Source organism: Neopelma chrysocephalum, unplaced genomic scaffold (assembly GCF_003984885.1).
Source record: "Neopelma chrysocephalum unplaced genomic scaffold, ASM398488v2 Primary Assembly neopelma1_95377, whole genome shotgun sequence".
Classification (NCBI taxonomy): domain Eukaryota; kingdom Metazoa; phylum Chordata; class Aves; order Passeriformes; family Pipridae; genus Neopelma; species Neopelma chrysocephalum.
The window spans coordinates 103,332-124,147 of NW_020924053.1; the positions used below are offsets into that span (position 1 = coordinate 103,332).

A 20,816-nucleotide genomic window follows, 5' to 3' on the forward strand; every position below is an offset into this window, starting at 1 on the left:
GGAACTGAGTTATGCATATAACTAAACAGACAGGGAGTCAAGTTCAGAAAGGTACTTAAATACAATTCTAAACTTTAAGCATATGGGTCATCTTACTGAAATAATTGGAATTATTCGTTTGCTCAAACATTTCTGAAGGAATCAATTGAACAATTTCAGTTAAATAAACTATTATAGTTCAAAAAATGAATAACATACACATTAGCAGCATTATTTCCAGAATACTTTGGTCCCTCAACAATGTAACATTTAATTTTAAATACAAAATATAATTGGTCAGTTCCATGACACAAAGATCTGTTTAATTATTTTATTCAAAAATGAAGAAGGGTCTATTTCTACAAAGCCCTGAAAATTGGCCTGTATTTTCAGAGATGCTGTCTTTTCAAAAGATCCCCCTTCTAGATTTTAAGGTTTTAAGATCAGGTCATACTTTTTAACAGTTCTATAGAAAATAAACTGTTATGGGGAAAAAAAACAAACAAACCTGAAATATCTTGCAAATTTACTTCCCTGTTCTTTAGACAGTTTTGAAAAACAAATTAATATGTAAGGCCAAATAACCTCACGAGTTACAGCCTTTAAGTTTTGGAGTGTTATCTCCATTTATTTATTTATAAAAGGGATACAAGCCCACAAAAATACAACAAAATATGAGGGTAATGACATAACAAATTAGGACACTTTAGTTTAAGAATAACTGTTTTGGTTTTTAAACTCATGGTATTTAAAAGCTGAATGGAAATGAGGCAAAGATATTTATTTTCTAATAAGGGAAACAGACAAAATAAATATGCCACATTTATACCACATCCTTAGAAATATTTCTTTGAAGCTTATGAGTGTTTAGTAAATTACAGATTCTATGTTCATTATTTATTTATTTATTCTTCACTTATGCAACGGAATCTGGAAGCAAACGTAGATTAGCTCTGTATTAACTAGAGATACCTTATGCTTCTTCAGAAATATACAGATTTCCTAAGTGCTTAAGAGTCCTAGTCAACCCAGTCCACACCAGAATCCATTTTGCTAAATGCTGAACAGAACTACCTGTGTTAAGCAGGTACTAATCACAGTATTTTTATCGCTCTCCATGTGCTCAGAAATTAATTTCTTACTCTTTATACTGAAACTACATGGTTAATCCTCCCTTCCCCTCAAAACTGCTTCGAAAATACCAAAGTATGTTTCTTTTTAAAATACTTTCTTCTCACATCTACTTGAGAGAAAAGTAAAGGAATTGTTATTTTTCTACTATTTTAAATCAATGGAAAATGCACACTTACAAATAAAATGTGTGATTCAGTTCATGATTCTTATTGGATTTAGCAGCAGAGATTAAAGAGGTTACTGGTAATTACCTCAACTGGCACAGCTAAATCCAACAGAGATCACAAAGCTCTTCCCAGCTGCATTTCACAGCCTGGTGCATTACAAGAGTGAAGCCAATTGGTCCCAATGCAGCTGGCTGGGAAGAGCAACGCCTGAGGACTAGACACACCACCTGGTCCAGAACTTCTCTTTCAGGGCTTCCGTTTCACAAGAACAAACATCATTTGGGGATGAGAACCTTCGCAACCACTCCAGCATGGACTGCCAGGGCTTCTGAGATTGTGAGATGATACTTTTTTTTAAACTCTTCTTGAAATAATGACCACTGAAATAACGAGCATGTAAAAGTGCAATACACACATACATACATACATACCCACACACAAAACTTTTCAATTTTCCCATGAATAACAGTGTTGAAAGACAATGTGCCTCACAATACATTCCAACCAAAATCTCAGGCTGCATTTGTACTTATGAGTGGTAAACAGTTTTTTATAAAAATTACAAAAACAAAAGGATGAAATCTTACTGCCACTGACCTCACTGGAGGAAGGTTTCATCAGAAGCAAATATTTCATGACCTTCAGTACTCATGAAAGTTCAATATCAGAAATAATTATTTTAAACTCTTCATATTTGATATAAATAGAAAGCCTTCTTTTAAACAGACCATGCAACCTAAAAGTACTCTGCTGAGAAGAAAAATAGCAGAGAAAAATCAAGATTTTACTTTGTAAAGTTAATTTCTCCAGGAAGTTTCAACTTTCCTCTTCCAAGATAAGCTCACAAAGCATAACATATGAAAGAACGCATCTTAAAACTGATATATTTTTCCCTATTCCAGTCTGAAACAATGTGCTCATCTGTTGAATTTAGATGTTTAAATGTATTCCAAACCAAATTTATCCATAATTCACAGCATAAAACTTAATCATATCCTAAATTCTCTGTATACCATCCACAAGCAGCTTCAGGTCAACTTCAAAATTAAACACTGTGAACCCTTTACAAAACATCATTTTTTCAGAACTGAATTACCAGTTCACAAGTACAAGAGTAAGAGATTTAACAGAACAAAACAAAAAACAAAAATTAAAAATAAAATAAACAAAGGAAAGAAAGCAAAATAAAAACAGAGACAGGGCGTCCATCTTCAGCAGGCCAGACTTCGATCTCATTTCCCCCATGAAGATTTCACTTGGCGTCAGGTTTAGTGGCATGGCAAACAATGCCTAACTCAGGCAAGTGTAACAGGTCTGCCTTGGCCAGTCTAGTCATCTAATAATGCACAAATATCACACAGAGAAAACATACAAAACCAAATTAATAGTCAAAATCCATCTACTAGACAATGTGGACATAACATTTAGAATTATTAGGGTGGTATCTCTGTTTATCTTTCAACCTTTGTGTTCTCTAAGTATACTGTTTAAAGAAAAACCTAATGATACACACAAAAGAAAGTTATATTTTGACAATGTGATAATGTTAATTCATTTACAATTATATTTTTGTTAAATTGTTTATTAAATGTCACAAAAATAACATTGTTTTCATTGTGTAGTGATTCCTTCCTCGGACTTTTAATTTAGCACTGTTTAAATACACTCCAAATTTTAGATTTTATTGTTTTTTAAAACTAAGTTTTCATAGTTGCATTTTACCCCTCCTATATGTTTGATTCAGCACATGAAAGGTTTTATTGCTGGCACTGTTGGCCATGGATATAATTTAACCTTCCAGTAGAATATATAGCCATTGTTACTTTTAAAGCCCATGATACACTCTACTGACTCCGTTAACAACTATACATAGTGAATAAAAAATGTTGCACTATGGTCTCAAAAGCCATGCTTATCCCACAGAATAAAGTTTTCAGAAAGTTAAACCTATATGAATTCACATCTTTATAAATTAAAAGTAGTGATTCTGTTAGAAAGTTACATGGAGACAGCATTATGACTTGAAAAAAAATTTGACCTCACAACCCAATCACTTGTTCACCTAATTATGTCTAAATCTCCAGAATGGTCTAGAACGGTGACAATTTTTCTGTAATACATTTTCTGAGAAATGCCTAATAAGTCAACTACAAACAGGGCTGGAACAAGATTTCTCAGAACTTTGATTTTATTCTCCTTCCACTCGTCTACCACCAAGAGACAGGAAAATGTAGCTTTACCTGCCTGTTGCCATATCACATTAGGCAATGATATCATTGCAAGAAAAACACCAGGAAGTGTTGTTCATTCATTAGGCAGCAATCTTTCCTCTCTGGCAGTACTGAACCAGTGTTACGGTCTTTTTAATGAAACATAAAACTAAGATCCTGAAGAATTTGCAGTCAATTACTGAAGGGCAATTTTTCAATTATTAGGACTGTCCTGATACATTTTGCCTACCCAAAGCCTCTACAAAGCTTCAAGTGGATATGGCAATATCCTTAAGAACAAGTCCCAAAATAAAACCAAAAACCCCCAAAACAAAGCATAAAAGCAACTAAAACTCTAGGCTTCAAAAAGACTTGTTAATATGCCCATGTTAACAAGGTTACAAGAACAGACAGTATACTGTAGGTCATCTTAAAGTCTATGAAATTTTGGAGACTTGTCAGAGTTTGCTAGGAACACCCCAGACTATCATTACAGCAGCACTAATCTCATACTATCCAGATCATGATGTGGCAAACATGCCAAAAATGGCACTCTGGGACCACTGTTAACAAACTCCAAGAAGTCAACAGTACTTTTTGAAACAAAACCTGACTCTTGCAGTTATAAAAGTCCTGTTAATAGGAGATATTTCTGGATTTGCTGCAGTTTATGGAACAATCATTCTAAATATTGTTGTTCATGGTAAAACAGCTACCATGTGAAGTTACCTTCACTCCACCAGCTGGAATGCTTCCACTTGAAAGAGGTAAAAAAATCCAGATCCAAATGGGCAGATGCTCAATTCCCACAGTGATCACAATGAAGTCAATGGGGTTCTGCCTAACTCCAGTGACCTGCCTACAGTAAGTAGAGCCATGCTTCATAGAACTGTATTCAAATCTGGGATAGTATACTAACATTAAGAAATACCTTGTATTCAACATATGTAAAAGCAGGACCTCAAAGCTAGTTAAAGGAACACTTGTAAATTTAGCATTCACCAAGCATTTTATTTTATTAAGAGTTATAAAAATATTTAACACTAGAACCATTCTGTACAGTTGACTGCATTTTTAAAGATATCTAAAATCAAAGAAGAGTACCAATATACATAAGAAAGCCTTTTTATTGCACACAAAGTAATATTTTCCACAGGAACAAGAAAGGAAAATTGAAATGTTTTTTATTAAATTAGCAAGTAAATATTTATATTCAAACAGCAATTATCACCACAAATGCAAAATATTTAAGATTAAATGAATCAAAAATGGTCAAATGAATATATCACATATCTACAAAACAAAATCGGGATTTGGTCTAAAAAAATTGAAAAATAATTAGTATTTAAAAAAAAAAACAAACCCCAAAACACCATACCAAGGGCGACACATTAAGATCCAAACTGCAGTGTTATCACAGTGCCAGGAAACTGTTTTATCTTTTCAGTGCTCCATTGACTTCAGATAGAACTTTGTGTGGGAATAAGCTTGCCAACACAAACCATATTGAAGGGTATTATTTTACCTTCTTTTCCCAAAAAATATGTAATAACTGTGGAAAATTGAATTATCCTAATTTAAATCAACTATTTTTTTTCTAATGCTGGATTTCAATTTAATCTATACAATTGGGTTTCTTCATTCAATTTTCAATTTTGTTTCAAGGTTTTTTTTTTACAGAAATAAAATAAAATAACAACAGAGCACTGCCTCCTTACATAGAAAGCTTAAAACAATTCGCAGACAGGACAAAGACCATTACAGAAGAATGTCTAAAATACCAACCTTCTGCACAGGGCACAACTATCAAAGCTCTGTCAATAAAAACTGTGTTTGTTAGATGCTGGGCCACACCAACACTTGATGCTTCACGAAACTTAATATAACATACTTTGGAGGAAAAAGTAAGAGGTGCATTGCTGCAAGATAAAAGGAAAAAAACCAATTAGCCATATTAAATAAATGTCTGCATATATTTTCAACTATTATCTCTTAATTGAAAAAGTTTTAGATTTCCTGGAAAAGTTACACAAAAAACAAGTATAGAAATTTAATGATTTGCCTACTTAAAAATTTACTAATTTTTACAAAATTTACAAATTTACTAATTTACCTTGTGTCAGAGACTGAAATGGTTAATGATTTACGCATTCTAGGATGCCAGGGGACTTTTGCAGGCTGGGAAGAGGCGGCTGCTGGCCCATCAAAGCCCGTCCCCCTGCCAATCCTGAAAGGTGGGGGGAAAAAACCCTTTTACCATACCCCTCACAGGAACTCTGTGCAGGCCCAGGACGCGTTGGAGGCTTGTGGCATGGCCCGTGACACTATCCATTGATATAATAACTCATAACTTCTTTGAGTGTGGGGGCTTCCCTCCCCCATCCCCAACAGAACAAGACCATCACTTAAACTAACAGACATGGAAGCTGCAACTACCAAGTTCCATCGCTGGACCCCATGGGCAGTGACTATATACATTTTTCCACTCTCATCTTTTCTTTCCCTTACTCTCCCTTACCCTTATCCTGTCTTTTCCTTTCTCTCCCTTATGCATTTTCCCTAAAGGGTATCTTTATACCATATTGCTAGAGATGAGAGATATAGATGATAACACCCAAAATGGCAACATACATGTTTACCTTTGAAACAAAATTGTTCTAAAATAAACCCTACATATATATATGTTTTCAAACACCAATTATTCAGTGTCATTTCACTCTAATCCACCCCAAGGGATTTATTAATAAGAACCTGGGTTACCCCCCCCTTTCTGGGGTGGGTCGTAACACCTTGTCACTTAAAAATGCATAGTATAGCCCCTCCTCCTTTTTAATGGAAATTTACAGAAGCCAAAATCCCAAATTAACAAGGCTGAGTTTCTTTATGAATCTTGCTAAACAAAATTACATTACTATTGTAAATACCACCTTTACACAACATATTTGGAGAGTAAATAATTTATAGTTTATCTTTTATCCTCCAAATAAACCTTGTTTAAGAAAGTCCAACAAAGTGTCCAAAGGAGGGCTATGAAGATGGTGAAGAGTCTAGAGGGGAAGCCATATGAGAAGCGACTGAGGTCACTTGGCCTGTTCAGCCTGGAGGAGACTGAGGGGAGACCTCACTGCAGTCTGCAACTTCTTCACAAGGGGAAGAGGAGAGGCAGACACTGATCTCTTCTCTGTGGTGACCACTGACAGAACCCAAGGGAACAGCATGAAGCTGTGTCTGGAGAGGTTTAGGTTGGATACTAGGAAAAGGTTCTTCACCCAGAGGGTGGTTGGGCACTTGATCAGGCTCCCCAGGGAAGTGGTCACAGCACCAAGCTGTTGTTAGGTCTTCGTTCACTAATGTAACAAAAATCCTTTTTATCATCTGCTGGAGCTGCCCTGGGAGGTGAATCAGCTGACTAAGGGGTAGAACCCAGCCCATGCCCGAGGGATTTAAATGATTGCTAGGAATGCCAGCGACCCAGAGCCCGGCGAACAGGAGCAAGCAAACAGGGACCTGGCACAGCAGTTAGTGAGGCAGTTTACACAGGCAGGGCAAGCAGGAAGGGCACAGCCAGCTCCCAGCTCTCTCGGGTGAGCTTTTTTTTCTTTTTTTTTTTTTCCACAACTCAACTAAAGCCAGTAATGGTTTCCAAAAAGTGAAAGTCGTTGTTGCAGTGTTTGAGCCTGGCGTTAGTACCTGAGGACAGTGTGAGTGGGGTCTGTGTATGGTGCAAGCAGGTGAATGATTTGCTGTGCCTGGTGGCAGAGCTCAAGAGGTAGAGAGGCTAAGAAGTATTAGGGAAAGTGAAAGGGAAATTGACTGGTGGAGTCGCACCCTTTCGACCCCAAAAGAAGTCCAGCAGGAGATGGTGAAGCCCTGCCCCTCCTGCCATCAGGCAGATGGAGCAAAACAAGTAGATGGGGGGGAACGGAAACAGGTCCCTGACCGGAGAGGTAAAAGAATCCCCTCCCAACCCCCATCACCTCCCTGGGTGCCCTTTAAGAACAGATATGAGGCCCTGGACCCAGAGAATCAGGTAGAGGACAGACAAGAGGAAGATCTGTCTGGAGGGTCTCCTGGTTGCACCCCGTCTACCAGGTGGATTACAACCACAGCTATAAAGAAAAAAAAGAAGGGTAGTTGTAGTCGGTGAGTCCCTTCTGAGGGGAACCGAAGGCCCTATATGTCAACCGGACCCATCCCACAGGGAGGTGTGCTGCCTTCCCGGGGCCAGGTGAGGGATATTAGTAGGAGTCTCCCTGAGCTAATTCAGCCCTCAGATTATTATCCACTGTTGGTAGTCCAGGCTGGCAGCAATGACATTAATGGAAGAAGTACCAGGACGATTAAAAAGGATTTCAAGGCGCTGAGTCGATTAGTTAATGGGACAGGAGCACAGGTGGTGTTCGCCTCAGTTCCTGCAGTAGCAGGGATGAATGAGGAGTAGGAAAACCCATCTTATCAATAGGTGGCTAAAGGATTGGTGCCACCAGCAGAATTTTGGGTTTTTTGACCATGGGGCAAATTCCATGGTACCTAGCCTGCTAGAGTCAGATGGGCTTCAACTATCTAGGAAGGGCAAAAGGAGTCTAGCCCATAAGTTGGCAGGGTTGATAAGGAGGGCTTTAAACTAGGTTTGAAGGGGGAAGGGATTGAAACTGGGCTCTCCAGAAAGGAGCCTAAGGGTGGACAGCCCAAGTTAAGAGTCAAATCAGCAGCCCAGTTGAAGTGCATGTACACCAATGCACACAGTGTGGGTAACAAACAAGAGGAGCTGGAAGCCATCGTGCAGCAGGAAAGCTATGATGTAGTCACCATCACGGAAACATGGTGGGATGACTCGCATGACTGGAGTGCTGCCATGGGTGGCTACAAGCTCTTCAGAAGGGACAGGCAAGAGAGGTGGAGAGGTGGAGGGGTGGCTCTATGTGTTAGAGAGTCTCTTGACTCTGTGGAACTTGAAGTCAGTAACAATAAGGTTGAGTGCCTGTGGATCAGAATCAGGGGGAAGGCCAACAAGGCTGATATCCTGGTGGGAGTCTGTTACAGACCACCCAATCAGGATGATGAGGGTGATGAATTATTCTACAAGCAGATGGCAGATGTCTCAAAATCACCAGCCCTTGTTCTTGTGGGTGACTTTAACCTGCCAGATGTCTGCTGGGAACTCCACACAGAGGAGAAGAGGCAGTCTAGGAGATTCCTAGAGTGTATAGAGAATAATTTCCTGCTCCAGCTGGTAAATGAGCCTACCAGGGATGGGGCTCAGTTTTCAACAGTAAGACAGGTTGTCTTCAGGACAGCTGGCTTCTGGAGCTTGTAGACAGAGATAAGAAGCTGAATAGCCCCCCTGTAATCCAGGAGGAAACAGTTAGTGACCTGCTGAGCCACTTGGATCTTCACAAGTCTATGGGACCAGATGGGATCCACCCAAGGGTGATGAGGGAGCTGGCAGAAGAGCTCGCCAAGCCTCTCTCCATCATCTACCAACAGTCCTGGCTCACTGGGGAGGTCCCAGGTGACTGGAAGTTGGCGAATGTCATGCCAATCCACAAAAAGGGCCAGAAGGAGGACCCAGGAAACTACAGGCCCGTCAGCCTGACCTCAGTGCCTGGCAAGGTTTTGGAGCAGATCATCCTCGGTGCAATCACACAGCAGCTACAGGATGGACAAGGGATCAGACCCAGCCAGCACAGGTTTAGGAAGGGCAGGTCCTGTCTGACCAACCTGATCTCCTTTTATGATCAGGTGACCCACCTGGTGGATGAGGGGAAGGCTGTGGATGTGTCTACCTGGACTTCAGCAAAGCCTTTGACACCATCTCCCATAGCATTCTCTTGAAAAAGCCGGTCACTAGTGGTGTCCCCCAGGGATCAGTGTTGGGCCCAGTTCTGTTTATTATCTTTATTGATGATTTAGATGAGGGGATTTAGTCCACCATTAGCAAATTTGCAGATGACACCAAGCTGGGGGGGGTGTCGATCAGCTGGAAGGCAGGAGGGCTCTGCAGAGGGACCTGGATAGGTTGGAGAGTTGGGCTGATTCCAACAGAATGAGGTTCAACAAGGCCAAGTGCTGGGTGCTGCACTTTGGCCACAACAACCCCATGCAGTACTAAAGGCTGGGGACAGAGTGGCTGGAGAGCAGCCAGGCAGAAAGGGACCTGGGAGTTTGAATTGATAGGAAGCTGAACATGAGCCAGCAGTGTGCCCAGGTGGCCAAGAAGGCCAATGCCATCCTGGCCTGTATCAGGAACAGTGTGGCCAACAGGTCCAGAGAAGTGATTCTTCCCCTGTACTCAGTGCTGGTGAGGCCACACCTCGAGTACTGTGTCCAGTTCTGGACCCCTCAGTTCAGGAAGGATATTGAGGTCCTGGAGCAGGTCCAGAGAAGAGCAACAAGGCTGGTGAAGGGACTTGAGCACAAGTCCTATGAGGAGAGGCTGAGGGAGCTGGGGCTGTTCAGCCTAGAGAAGAGGAGGCTCAGGGGAGACCTCCTCACTCTCTACAACTACCTGAAAGGAGGTTGTAGCCAGGTGGGGGTTGGTCTCTTCTCCCAGGCAACTATCAGCAAGACAAGAGAGCATGGTCTTAAGCTCTGCCAGGGGAGGTTTAGGTTAGATATTAGGAAGAAATTCTTTACAGAGAGGGTAATTAGGCACTGGAATGAGCTGCCCAGGGAAGTGGTGGATTCTCCGTCCCTGGAGGTTTTTAAGATGAGACTGGATGTGACACTTAGTGCCATGATCTAGTAACCACAGCAGTAGTGGATCAAGGGTTGGACTTGATGATCTCGGAGGTCTTTTCCAACCCGGCTGATTCTATGATTTTATGATCTGCCTTAGTTTGGCATAGTGTGGTACAGGATAACACTGGAGGAGGTAGGAGGAATTCAATATTAGACTAGAATAAAGAAGGAAATTAAAAATACATATGTTGGGTAATTTGCTTTTCCCTTAGAAAGTACACCAACAGATACATCAGAAAGCACAATATGCAAACTTTATAATCTTGATCAAAAACAAAGTTTGCTTTAAAAAAATGTATTCCCTAGTCAAGATTTATACTCTTTACACAATTAGTTTATTTCTTCATATGAAGTAAGTACAGGTGAAGCCTTCAAAGACAATACAAAAGGATATTGATGGAACATCAGTAAGTTCCATTTGAAAAAATACATCTATCTTCTAGCAAAGTAGAAAATCATGGAAAATACACCGCATTAACTGTTTAATCCTTACCCTCTCAATTATAAGACTTGTCAAATTTCTGGAAGTACCAGAAGGAGTTCAAGTTTAGCCCAATCGATCTTGCAGTCCTTCAAATTCCAAGCAGGTACTCCCAAAGTTGTTGCATGTAATTAATAAACACATCAATGCTGCATCTACATCGAGGAAGATGATTAAGATCCAAAAGATCTAAAATTCTAAAAAGTTTCACAGTGACTGAGTCTTCTTCTTTTACTAAGTGGGCCTCCTAAACTTCCCCAGTAGGCCTTTTAAGAAGCCTTTCTTAAAACAGAAAAGTCCTATTCTGTTTTGATTCCTTTTGTTCAATTTTTTTCTGCCAATCCTTTTCGAGGCTGAATTGAGGTAGAGCCATAGTCTTCTTCCTAGGGTTACAAAGCACCGATGCAAAAAAGCAAGTCCTACATCTCTGATTTAAGGTTACTATAATACAGTTTCTTTAGGAAAGCAAGAAAACTCAAAAGGGAAATAAAGATTTGAATGGTATTCAGATGTTTCTACCATTTTTGTTTTCCTTTGTAGGGAGACAGTAACATCAATCTCTCAATAGAACAACAACCAAACAAAAACATAAGAATGACCTATTCAGAAAGCTACAGTGAAAAATCAAATAAAAGGCTACAAAACATCCCTCTAAGGATCCAAATTTTCTCAGGGTGATGATGGTGGAGAAGACAACAATATAAATTAATAACCTGTCAAAATAAGATGTTCTGGAATAATTGTGCAGATCACATTTAAATAAGGCTCTATGTATTTTATCTCAAAGGCCTTATCTATATTGCAGTCACTGCAGGATATAACAATATCTGAAACACTTGTGTGTACGAGCTTCCAAGACCACTCCAGAACATCCAGAAGCAAACAGTATTATAACAGAGCTTTCAACACCTGATGGTGCCTCCCTGCTTTCAAAGAATTCATTCTGCAAAAATTCAATTTCTATAAAGCTTTTCAATATTTAACTGATCAAAAATCCCCTTACAGCCGCATTTGAAGGCTTATTGCTACAAATGCAATTTTGAAGGCTTCTCTGAAACATAAACCTCAACTGGGTGACAAACCTAACACAAAAGCATGACTGGGACTAAGAATCTGATTACAAATGTCACTGGTCTCCTAGTGCGCTGAAAAACAATTCTAAGCTGTTTAAGTAGTTGGCATAGGGAAGTATATACCCAAGGCAAAAGACCTGTCACCCTGCTAACCAGCTTCAGATCTCAACTGTACTGCAAACTGGAAGTGATCTATAAAGACTGGTCTTGGCTTTGTTCAGAACTGTGAGAAAATTAAGCCATGCTTTCATCTTCACACAAAAGTCTAAACAGCCAACAGAAAGGTAGCAAGTTAATACTTTCTCAGACAACATATTTTGTAAGTTTCAGTAGCTTTGGGCTGATTAAAAAACAAAACCCACATAAATGCAGCAGAGACCAAAGTTTCAGAGAATATTCTACAAAGCAGGGAACACACCATACCCCCTTGTCGTGGTTTAGGAATGGTACTCCCCAGTTCAGTGCTCCCAGTGAGACTCTCCAAACCATGTTGCCACTCGCTTGCTACCCCTTTCCCCCTTTCCCCCTCCCCCAGAGCCGGCTGGAGAGGAGAATTGGAGGCACAAAAGGTAAAGATCACAGGTTGAGATAAGAACAATGTACTTGAGATAAGAACAATTTACTGGAAACAGCAATGAGATAAGTAACAGTAACAATACTAATGACAGAGGGTACAAGAAATACTAATGACAGAGGGAATAAGAAAAGAAACATTACTGGTCCCCCACACTCCCTCCAGCTTGGAACCAGCATTACCCCACTGCTCCCTCTGCCATGCTTACTCGACCAGAAAGAACCCCTTCTCCCAGGAGGAGACTCCCTTCCCCTCAACCCTGGCAATGAGGTATGGTGGTATAGAATAACATCCAGGTCCTGGCCATGCCCCCTCCTGGCTACTGCAAAAATTAACCCTGTCCTGGCTGGAACTAGGACACCTCTCATGCTCCTGGCATCACCATGCAAGCATGGCTTCTCAGAGATCTTTACACATACAGGCTTGCAGGATGCCTACCTCCCTAATGGCCTCTGTGTATTCCTACTTGAGAAAAATCAATAAGCACTGAAGGTTTTGCAAATGGCAAACTGAAGAGCACTTAAACAATTACAGCAATTCTCCATTCTCAACATGAGAATTCAGATCTCTACCTAAATCAGGACCATACACAGATATTCAAAACGTCAGGAGTTTTTCCTCAGACTTTGATGACAAAATATCACCGAAGATGACAGAGAAGCCCCACTAAAGCCACCCTCTTCTACACACAAGTGGCAAATCCACACCAAGGCCCTGAGGTAGTAACAACTCTTAGTACATAAATTCTCTTACACAGGCTGTGACTGTAATATTATCATCTGTTCTTGTTAACTGTTTCACTCTATCTAACAATAATTTTCCAAGTAATTTTCATATACATCTTTAACTTTATGATATTTAAGTTTTTAGCTTCAGAAAGAAACCAGATCTCATTAGGTAAAATTAGAAACCTGCAATTCTGTCCTCCTATTTTCCTAAAGATGTAAAAGGGAAAAATACTATACGTACAAGTGAATTAAAAAAATCAACAACAACATAGAAATCCTATTTTCTGAAAGAATTTTACAAACATCCATTACTTTCATTTCTGAGCAGTTAGGAAAAGAAAGACAAAAAGCACAAATTCTCTGAACATCCTTCTTCTCAAGGCTAAAGCTCTGTTTATGGGACAGGGAAGAAGAGATGACCAAAATGATTGGCAATAGTAATGAAATGGAATAAAAGGGGTCTTTGAGCACTGAAAGCTATTTACAGCAGTCTATAAGAGACAAGTCTTACAAGGAAATGATTAAAAATCTCATGAAGTCAAAGTTTCTTAGGAAAGTTTTTGACACCAATTTTAAACCAATACAGCAGACAATTGCAGCATGATAAAATATAAACTCAGCTAGTCTCTTTAAGATTTGATAATCAAATACAAATTACTTGAGAGTAAAATGAGTGGATTAAAAAATACCCAACCCTCTTCCCACCTCCACATAATTTGTTTACTGATGTTATTCATCAAATAGGTGCTTTCAATTTTTAGATTAAAGTTTCAATGGAAAGTCTTCCAGAGAGCAGAACAGTATATAGTTGTACAATCAAGTCAAATTTAAAATTTTCTTGTAAGAAAATAGGTAAATACAAACAGCCACCAGTAACAAGCATTATGACCCACTAAAATATGATACACATTAATAGTCTTTCAATAAAAAGAAATATTGGTTTCAGTGTCAATGAAGCCTCACTGACAAATAGCTGAAATCAGGATGTTGATCATATGGAAACAACTTCTTCAGTACCAAGAGTTTCCAATGCCCTCAATGCTGAATCTGAAAGCGGACTACTCACAGTTCACACAGGTCTTTTCAGAAAATGACAATAATAATAAAGTAGCATTTACTGCCATCTGCATAAAGATTGAAAACTTCTAATACATGAGAGAGACACTTCCTCATGGAGAACTAGGCTTTTAGGAACATGACAGATACGACATCCATCCTTCTTATTGGGATGTCTGATTAGCAGTGACTGAGGAAACTGAAGGGCTTTGATGAATGAAGATAAAACATGAAGTGACAAACTACCAAAGAGCATAGTGTGATTTAGCTCAACATTCATAAAAGTTATCCAAATCAATTCAGTATACAAAATAAAGGACCTTGACTGCTACTTTAAAACCACAGTCTTATTAATTGCTGGGAAAAGTCACCAGGTTCAGGAAGTTCACTAGGAATACTGAAAAGTCATCTTACAGAACCTGCATTTTATTCAATGCATTAAAAAACTGAGGTGGTTTCTCTCCCTCTCCTCATTGTGCATGCTTACAAGAACTTTAAGCAAACTAATCTAACATTAATATGTTTTCTATTTAATGTAAACTGTAAGTAATTATATTCAACAATTGAGACTTCCTGCTAGTTTTTTAAAGAAATTCTCTGTTGCATCCTATAAAACCAAGGGACATGTTAATGACAGTGATGTCTGGGATGGGTTGCTTGTCAGTAGAATTGCCTTGTTGGGGTTTGGGGCTTGATGTGGTTTGGGGGTCGCAGACCTAGGGGAAGGTTACTGATAATGGACACAAAGAATGCAAAATTTAGAGACCAAAAGGACCTTCGCCCAAGATAAGAAGAAACTAACAAAGCCAACTCATCGACTGTACTGAAATCAACTCGGACTGGGTAAAAGGTAATTCCATCAGGGGGAGATCACGACCATCAATCGACCCCTGATTCAAATGAAAGAGCCCCAAGTACGCACAGTAGCTAATAATGAATTACAAAATACCTTGTGCAATCAGCCCTTTTACGAGTAACCAATAGCAGAGTAGTAAACATTGAATATATATTAGATAGGTGGAATATATTAAATTACCATCATATAAGAAGGAACTCCTCTCTCATAATGCTAGTTCATAGCACAGCCCTATACTTTGTTCTACAATCATTGAAGAGCCTATAGGTGCCAGATAAATCATCCTCACTCCCCAGTAAGTCATAAACCTTCTCTTTTTTTTCTTTATTCAAGTCAGCAGTAGGGTGCTGCACAATTAATTATAGTGGAACAGTGTTTTTCAAATGAATTTCCTATAAAGTTGAAATGATCACCTGATCAAATTCACCACTTCTAAAAATCTCTTGGATTGCTCTGACAAATCAGATTTTATGGATTAGACTTCAGCAGATTAAGGGAAAAAGTAGAAGTCTGACAAACATGACTGATTTGGAAGAGATGAAGGAAAATTTATACTTTTATTTGAGAAGATCATAATGCTGAAATAGAAAAAGGAGATTGTCTATGATTTATAAAGTGTATATACACATGTACATGCATATATGTCTATATATTCTGTCTAAGTAAAGTTCAGGTTCATGATCACCTGAGGAACCTTAATGTACATAAGTCTATGGGACCCGATGAGATACATCCCAGAGGCCTGAGGGAATTGGTTGATGTAGTTGCCAAGCCACTCTTCATGATATTTGAAAAGTCGTGGCAGTCAGGGGAAGTCCCAGGTGACTGGAAAAAGGGAAACATCCCTGGAAGTGTTCAAGACCCGGTTGGATGTGGCCCTGTGTAGTGGGTTTCTGTGGCTGGGTTTTGGTAGCGAGGGGGCGCTACAGGGGTAGTTTCTGTTAGAAGCTGCTAGAAGCTTCCCCTGTCCCGTGGAGCCAATGCCAGCCGGCTCCAGGACTGGCTTCCTGACGCTGGCCAAGGCCAAGTCAATCAGAAGTAATAGTAAAGCCTCTGTGATAACATATTTAAGAAAAGATTGTTGCGCAGAAAGAATTCCAGCCAGGGAAGAGCGGAGTGAGAACATGGGAACAACAAAGTAGACACTAAGGTCAGTGCAGAAGGAGGGGGAGGAGGTGCTCCAGGTGCCGGAGCTGAGGTCCCTGCAGCCCGTGGTGAAGACCATGGTGGAGCAGGTTGTCCTCTTGCAGCCCATGGAGGACCATCGGGATGCAGAGACCCATCTGCAGCCCATGGAGGAGCCCATGCTGGAGCAGGTGGATGCATGAAGGAGGCTGTGACCCTGTGGGAGGTCCAAGATGGAGCAGGGACCTGCCAGAGACCTGCAGCCTGTAGAGAGGGAAGCCCATGCTGGAGCATGTTTTTCCTGGATAGGACTTGTGGCCCCTGTGGGGGACCCACGCTGGTACAGCTCATTCGTGAAGGACTGCACCCCATGGAGGAGTGACCCACGGGACAGCAGTTTGGGAAGAACTGCTGCCCGAGGGATGGACTCACGCCAGAGAGGTCCATCAAGGACTGTCTCCCCTGGGAGGAACCCTACGGGAGCAGGGGAAGGACTCCTCTCTCTGAGCAGCGGCAGAAACAACAACTGACCATAACCCCCATTCCCCATCCCCCTGCACCGCTGGGGGGGAGGAGGTAGAACATGGAAGGAGGGGTGGGGGGAAGATGTTTTAAGACTGTTTTATTTCTCACTCTTTGGCTCTTATCCTGTTAGTAATAAATTTAAGTACTATCTCCACTTTGAGTCTGTTTTGCCCGTGAAGGTAATCAGTAAGTGACCTCTCCCAGCTCTTAACTCATGAATCCTTAGCTGTTTTTTTTCTGTCTCCTCTGTCCAGTTGCAGAGGGAGAGTGAGAATGGCTTTAGTGGGTACCTGGCATCTGGCCAGGGTCAACCCAGTACACCCTGAGCAACCCAGTCTAGTGGAAGGTGTCCCTGCCCATGGCAGGGGGGTCCGAACTAGATGATCTTTAAGGTCCCTTCCAACCCGAGCCATTCTATAAGTGTATAAAGGGTATTGTGGAACAAGTCTAAAGTAAAGACCTAGAAAATTGTGCAAAAAATACATAAGTCTATTAAAGAGTGTTTAAAACTTGGTAAAGCTCTTTTATCTTTACATGAACAGGTGCCTACTACACATACTTTATATACATATTATATCACACTTAATTTTTCTGAACGTTCCTCATTCAAAGCTAGCCAAGTATAATCCAGTAACAGATTAAAATGGACAAATACCATCTTTCTTTGCAAGGTTTTAATGAAATTTTATTCCCATCTTCTTCACATTAAAATTGAAGTCTGAATGTGAATGACTCCCCCTGCTCCTTTCTGTCATTCCTGCTATTCCTATTTAATTTTCATTAAAAAAAACCAACCAAAACGGTTTGAAAGGGCACATCTGTCATTCACTTCCTAATATAACAGATGTGGTAAGAAAAAAATATTTATTTTCCTCCCTTGTTCCATCTGCTTGGAAGAAACATTGAGGTTTGCAAAATAATATTATCTCCCATTTGAGCGGATCCCTCGTGTGCAGCTGACATAATGAGGACAGATACAATTTAGAGAAACGTGTAATGTTCGTTATTAACTTTGATTTACTGCAAACGTCCTATCGGAAGCATTTCTAAGCACAGGGCTGGTACCGTTCCTCTGTTAACAGGTGTGCCGACTTCTGTTCGAGTGGCCCCTTCTCGCAGGAGAAAAAAAGCCGTTCGAACAAAAAGAGCTAGTCTCGCCGGCGCGCATCGCCCAAGTGGCGCGGGCTGCCAGCCAGCCAGGCAGGCGGGAGTCAGGCCTGGGGCGCTCCCGCCCGCCCCTCCTCCACTTGGGATGAGTCCGAGCGAAGAAAAAGGTAGGGCACAGAAAACAGGCTTTCAGGAAAACAGGGGAAACGAGTCCTACACCTGGGAAGCGCTTCGGGGCAGCCTGCGAACACGCTTCTGGTCAGGCTGTGACTCAGTGCCGACAGCCCCCACCGGGTGACCGCGGCTCTGACCGCCACCACCAGAACACAAAACTCGCCATGTTTCTACAGGCCACTCCAGAGATACCGCAACTGCTCCCCTCCCCCGGACCCGGGCCGCCATCTTAGGTCCGGGCGAAGCCCCTTTCCCCTAATGCTCCTGCCCCATACAAAGGGCTGGGACCACGTGACAAACACATACCTCCCCCCCACCCTCGTACGGGAGACTCTGGTGTCCACACTCAAAATGTTACATAGGACCTTCTGCCTCTTCCTTTCCCTCCATCCTCTCGACCCCTCTAGGCCTCTTCCTCATCCCAAGTCTCTATTGCTCTGGAGGCCGACGCAGACCCTGCTTACTCCGGGGGATAGAGGCGCAGCTCCTCGATATTTCCCAGGAAGCCGAAGAGAGTCCGCATCTGCTCACTGGTCACTGCCGAGGAGACGTTCGTGACCTGGATGACAGACGTGGGGCCCAAGGGGAAGCCTAGCGGCACCCCGATCCCTCCGCTGCTCATCATGGCGGAGCCTGCACGACTGCTCCGTTCGCGGCACTGCCAGACAGTTGGAGAGGCGGGTCTGACCACAGAGGCAAGCGCGCGGCGCCTGCCAGAGCGTCCTAGCATGCGGGCGCTCTAGCGGCGGACTCGACTGCTCCCTGGAGGTGTTTCTGGGCGGGCAGCCGTTCCTCCCATGCTGACTGTGGCTCACGGAGGAGCAGGCGCCCTCGCTTCGCGCCAACGGGACTCCGAGCTCTGCAGGTCCCCCTGCAAGAGTGGAGGGGAAAAAAACTCCAACCTTCTCTTCCCTCCGCTTTCCCAAGGAGCTAGCCAGGCCGCCGTTACCAGGGCAGGACCGCGTCCCCCCCTACCCCGGCCTCCCTTCACACACGCGCTACCCGCCCCAGGCTATCATGTGACTGGATCACAGATCCTGCGAGGGGAAGGCTGCATAGCGGAGGAAGCGAGCACGACGGCACAGACGCCACACGCCGGGGGGTTAGATAGTTCCATCACTCGTGGGGAAAGCGCAGCTGCGAGCGCCTGACTAATTCTTGCACGAACAGGGTCTGGAGTACCTTGTTAACTGGTTTCCTTGTCCTTTAGCAAAGTAAAAGGCTTCTTCTTTTAAAACTGGAATACCAAAGAGTCTAGGTACAAAGCCCCACCTTTAATAGGTCATGTTTAGCTCTATTAATTGATTTGCATTAAATCCACTGAATGTTCTGTCAGCAAATTAAAACATGCCCACAAGAAATGGAAGGAAAAATAGATTTCCCATGCTCTTTTGGTAGCCAAGTTCAATAAGAGGCAGCTAAATTACCCTAGGGAGTAAACCCTTGAAAACTTACCCTAACTACGTTTAAACAGGAAGAGTTATAATGGAGTAGGTTGTTAATGGTTTTGATGTCCAGGTGTTAGAAAGATAAATTACTTGTTGGTAGAATGGCCTTGTTAAGGTTTAGGGCTTGACATGCTTCAATGATCTCAGACCTAGGAGGAGGTTAACAAAGTTTGGGAAGAAGGATGTACCACTGATAGTGAGTCAAAGAAATCCTTAAACAATATATATATAAAGCACACTTTTATTACAACCAGGGAAATGCCAGGGGGTTTCATCCCCCCGTGCATGTCCACTGAGAAAGGAAACACACAACTTTTTATACAGTGGGTTTCAAAAATTATCTATCATATACACTCTTTATGAAGTCTGCCTTATCTAAATAGACATTTGGTTGCCTATTCTTACTATTATAGAGTAGTTACATAAAGTTTTATCATTTCAAACAGCTTAGGTTCCCCCCACCCCTCCTTCTGTCTCTCTTGCAGTGTTGCATGCTAAAAGTCTTTCTCGCTTTCCTGACAGTCCTTTTGTTTACGTAAGTTAGCTTTATCTTAATTGCCCACAGTTTAGGCAGCAACCTTTTTTCAAGCAGTTGCAATTTGCAGTCACACTAACATAGCTAAATTTACTAACATAGTTAAATTTTTATTTTGTCTTGTCTTTATTTCAATAGCAGGCACAAGGAATGCAGAATTTATGGGCCACAAGGACATTTTGTGGAACTCCCAAGATAAGGAAGAAGCTAATAAAACTTACTCAGCAATTTTGCAGAAATCAGGTCTGACTGGGTAAAAGATAATTCTGGCAGGGGGAGATCTGCGACCACCAACTCACAGACTGTGGACCCAAGAAATCCACCAACTCAAAGAGAAAGACTGAGCATGTGGACTAATTAGCATGAGAAGTGAGAGAATCATTAAGCAATAGAAGATAGAATACTAATTATTAAGAGAACTCTGTAACTTGTAGCCAATGAACATTAATGCCTTTGTTTACTAAAATGTATAAATGGTAAAGTTTTGATAGTCGTTGTGCTGGCTTTGTGGATTTGCCACCCAGCACCCCTTTCTGCGCAGGACTGTAAATAAATCAAATACCGCAACTCTGTGTGGGGATTGGCCTCTTGCACACCAGGTTAAAGAACCCATTTGGGGACAATAGTTTTGTTATAACTTGACTGGGAATCTATACCAATTAAATTGATTTTACCTGGAGTTACAGTACAAGTTCTCTTTAAAAGTTAAATTTATTGAGGATTGATATGAATATAGCTAAGGCTATGGATAAGCTGCTAAAGTGCAAAACGCAGCCTGTCTAGGCCCATGAGAAAGTCTGAGATAGCAGGGCCATGAGAAAGCAGCAATGACCTTGTGTATTCTAACTTGGGCTGGAAAACAGGAGCTTGGAATTTGAAAAACAAAAGCACTTAACGAGCCAC

General features: G+C 41.5%; 1 protein-coding gene across 1 annotated transcript in view; it reads right to left on the reverse strand.

Annotated features, from left to right (window-relative positions):
- The window catches only part of LOC113980833 (splicing regulatory glutamine/lysine-rich protein 1-like), a 71,220-nt gene extending 52,665 nt beyond the window's left edge, over nt 1-18,555 (reverse strand). The window contains exons 1-2 of the mRNA XM_027708050.1: nt 18,395-18,555; nt 5,276-5,409 (exon numbers count right to left, since the gene is read on the reverse strand). Of these exons, the coding sequence (XP_027563851.1) occupies nt 5,276-5,409; nt 18,395-18,555 (295 nt within the window). The remainder of the gene's footprint in view (nt 1-5,275; nt 5,410-18,394) is intronic.
- Between the last annotated feature and the right edge of the window lie 2,261 nt (nt 18,556-20,816).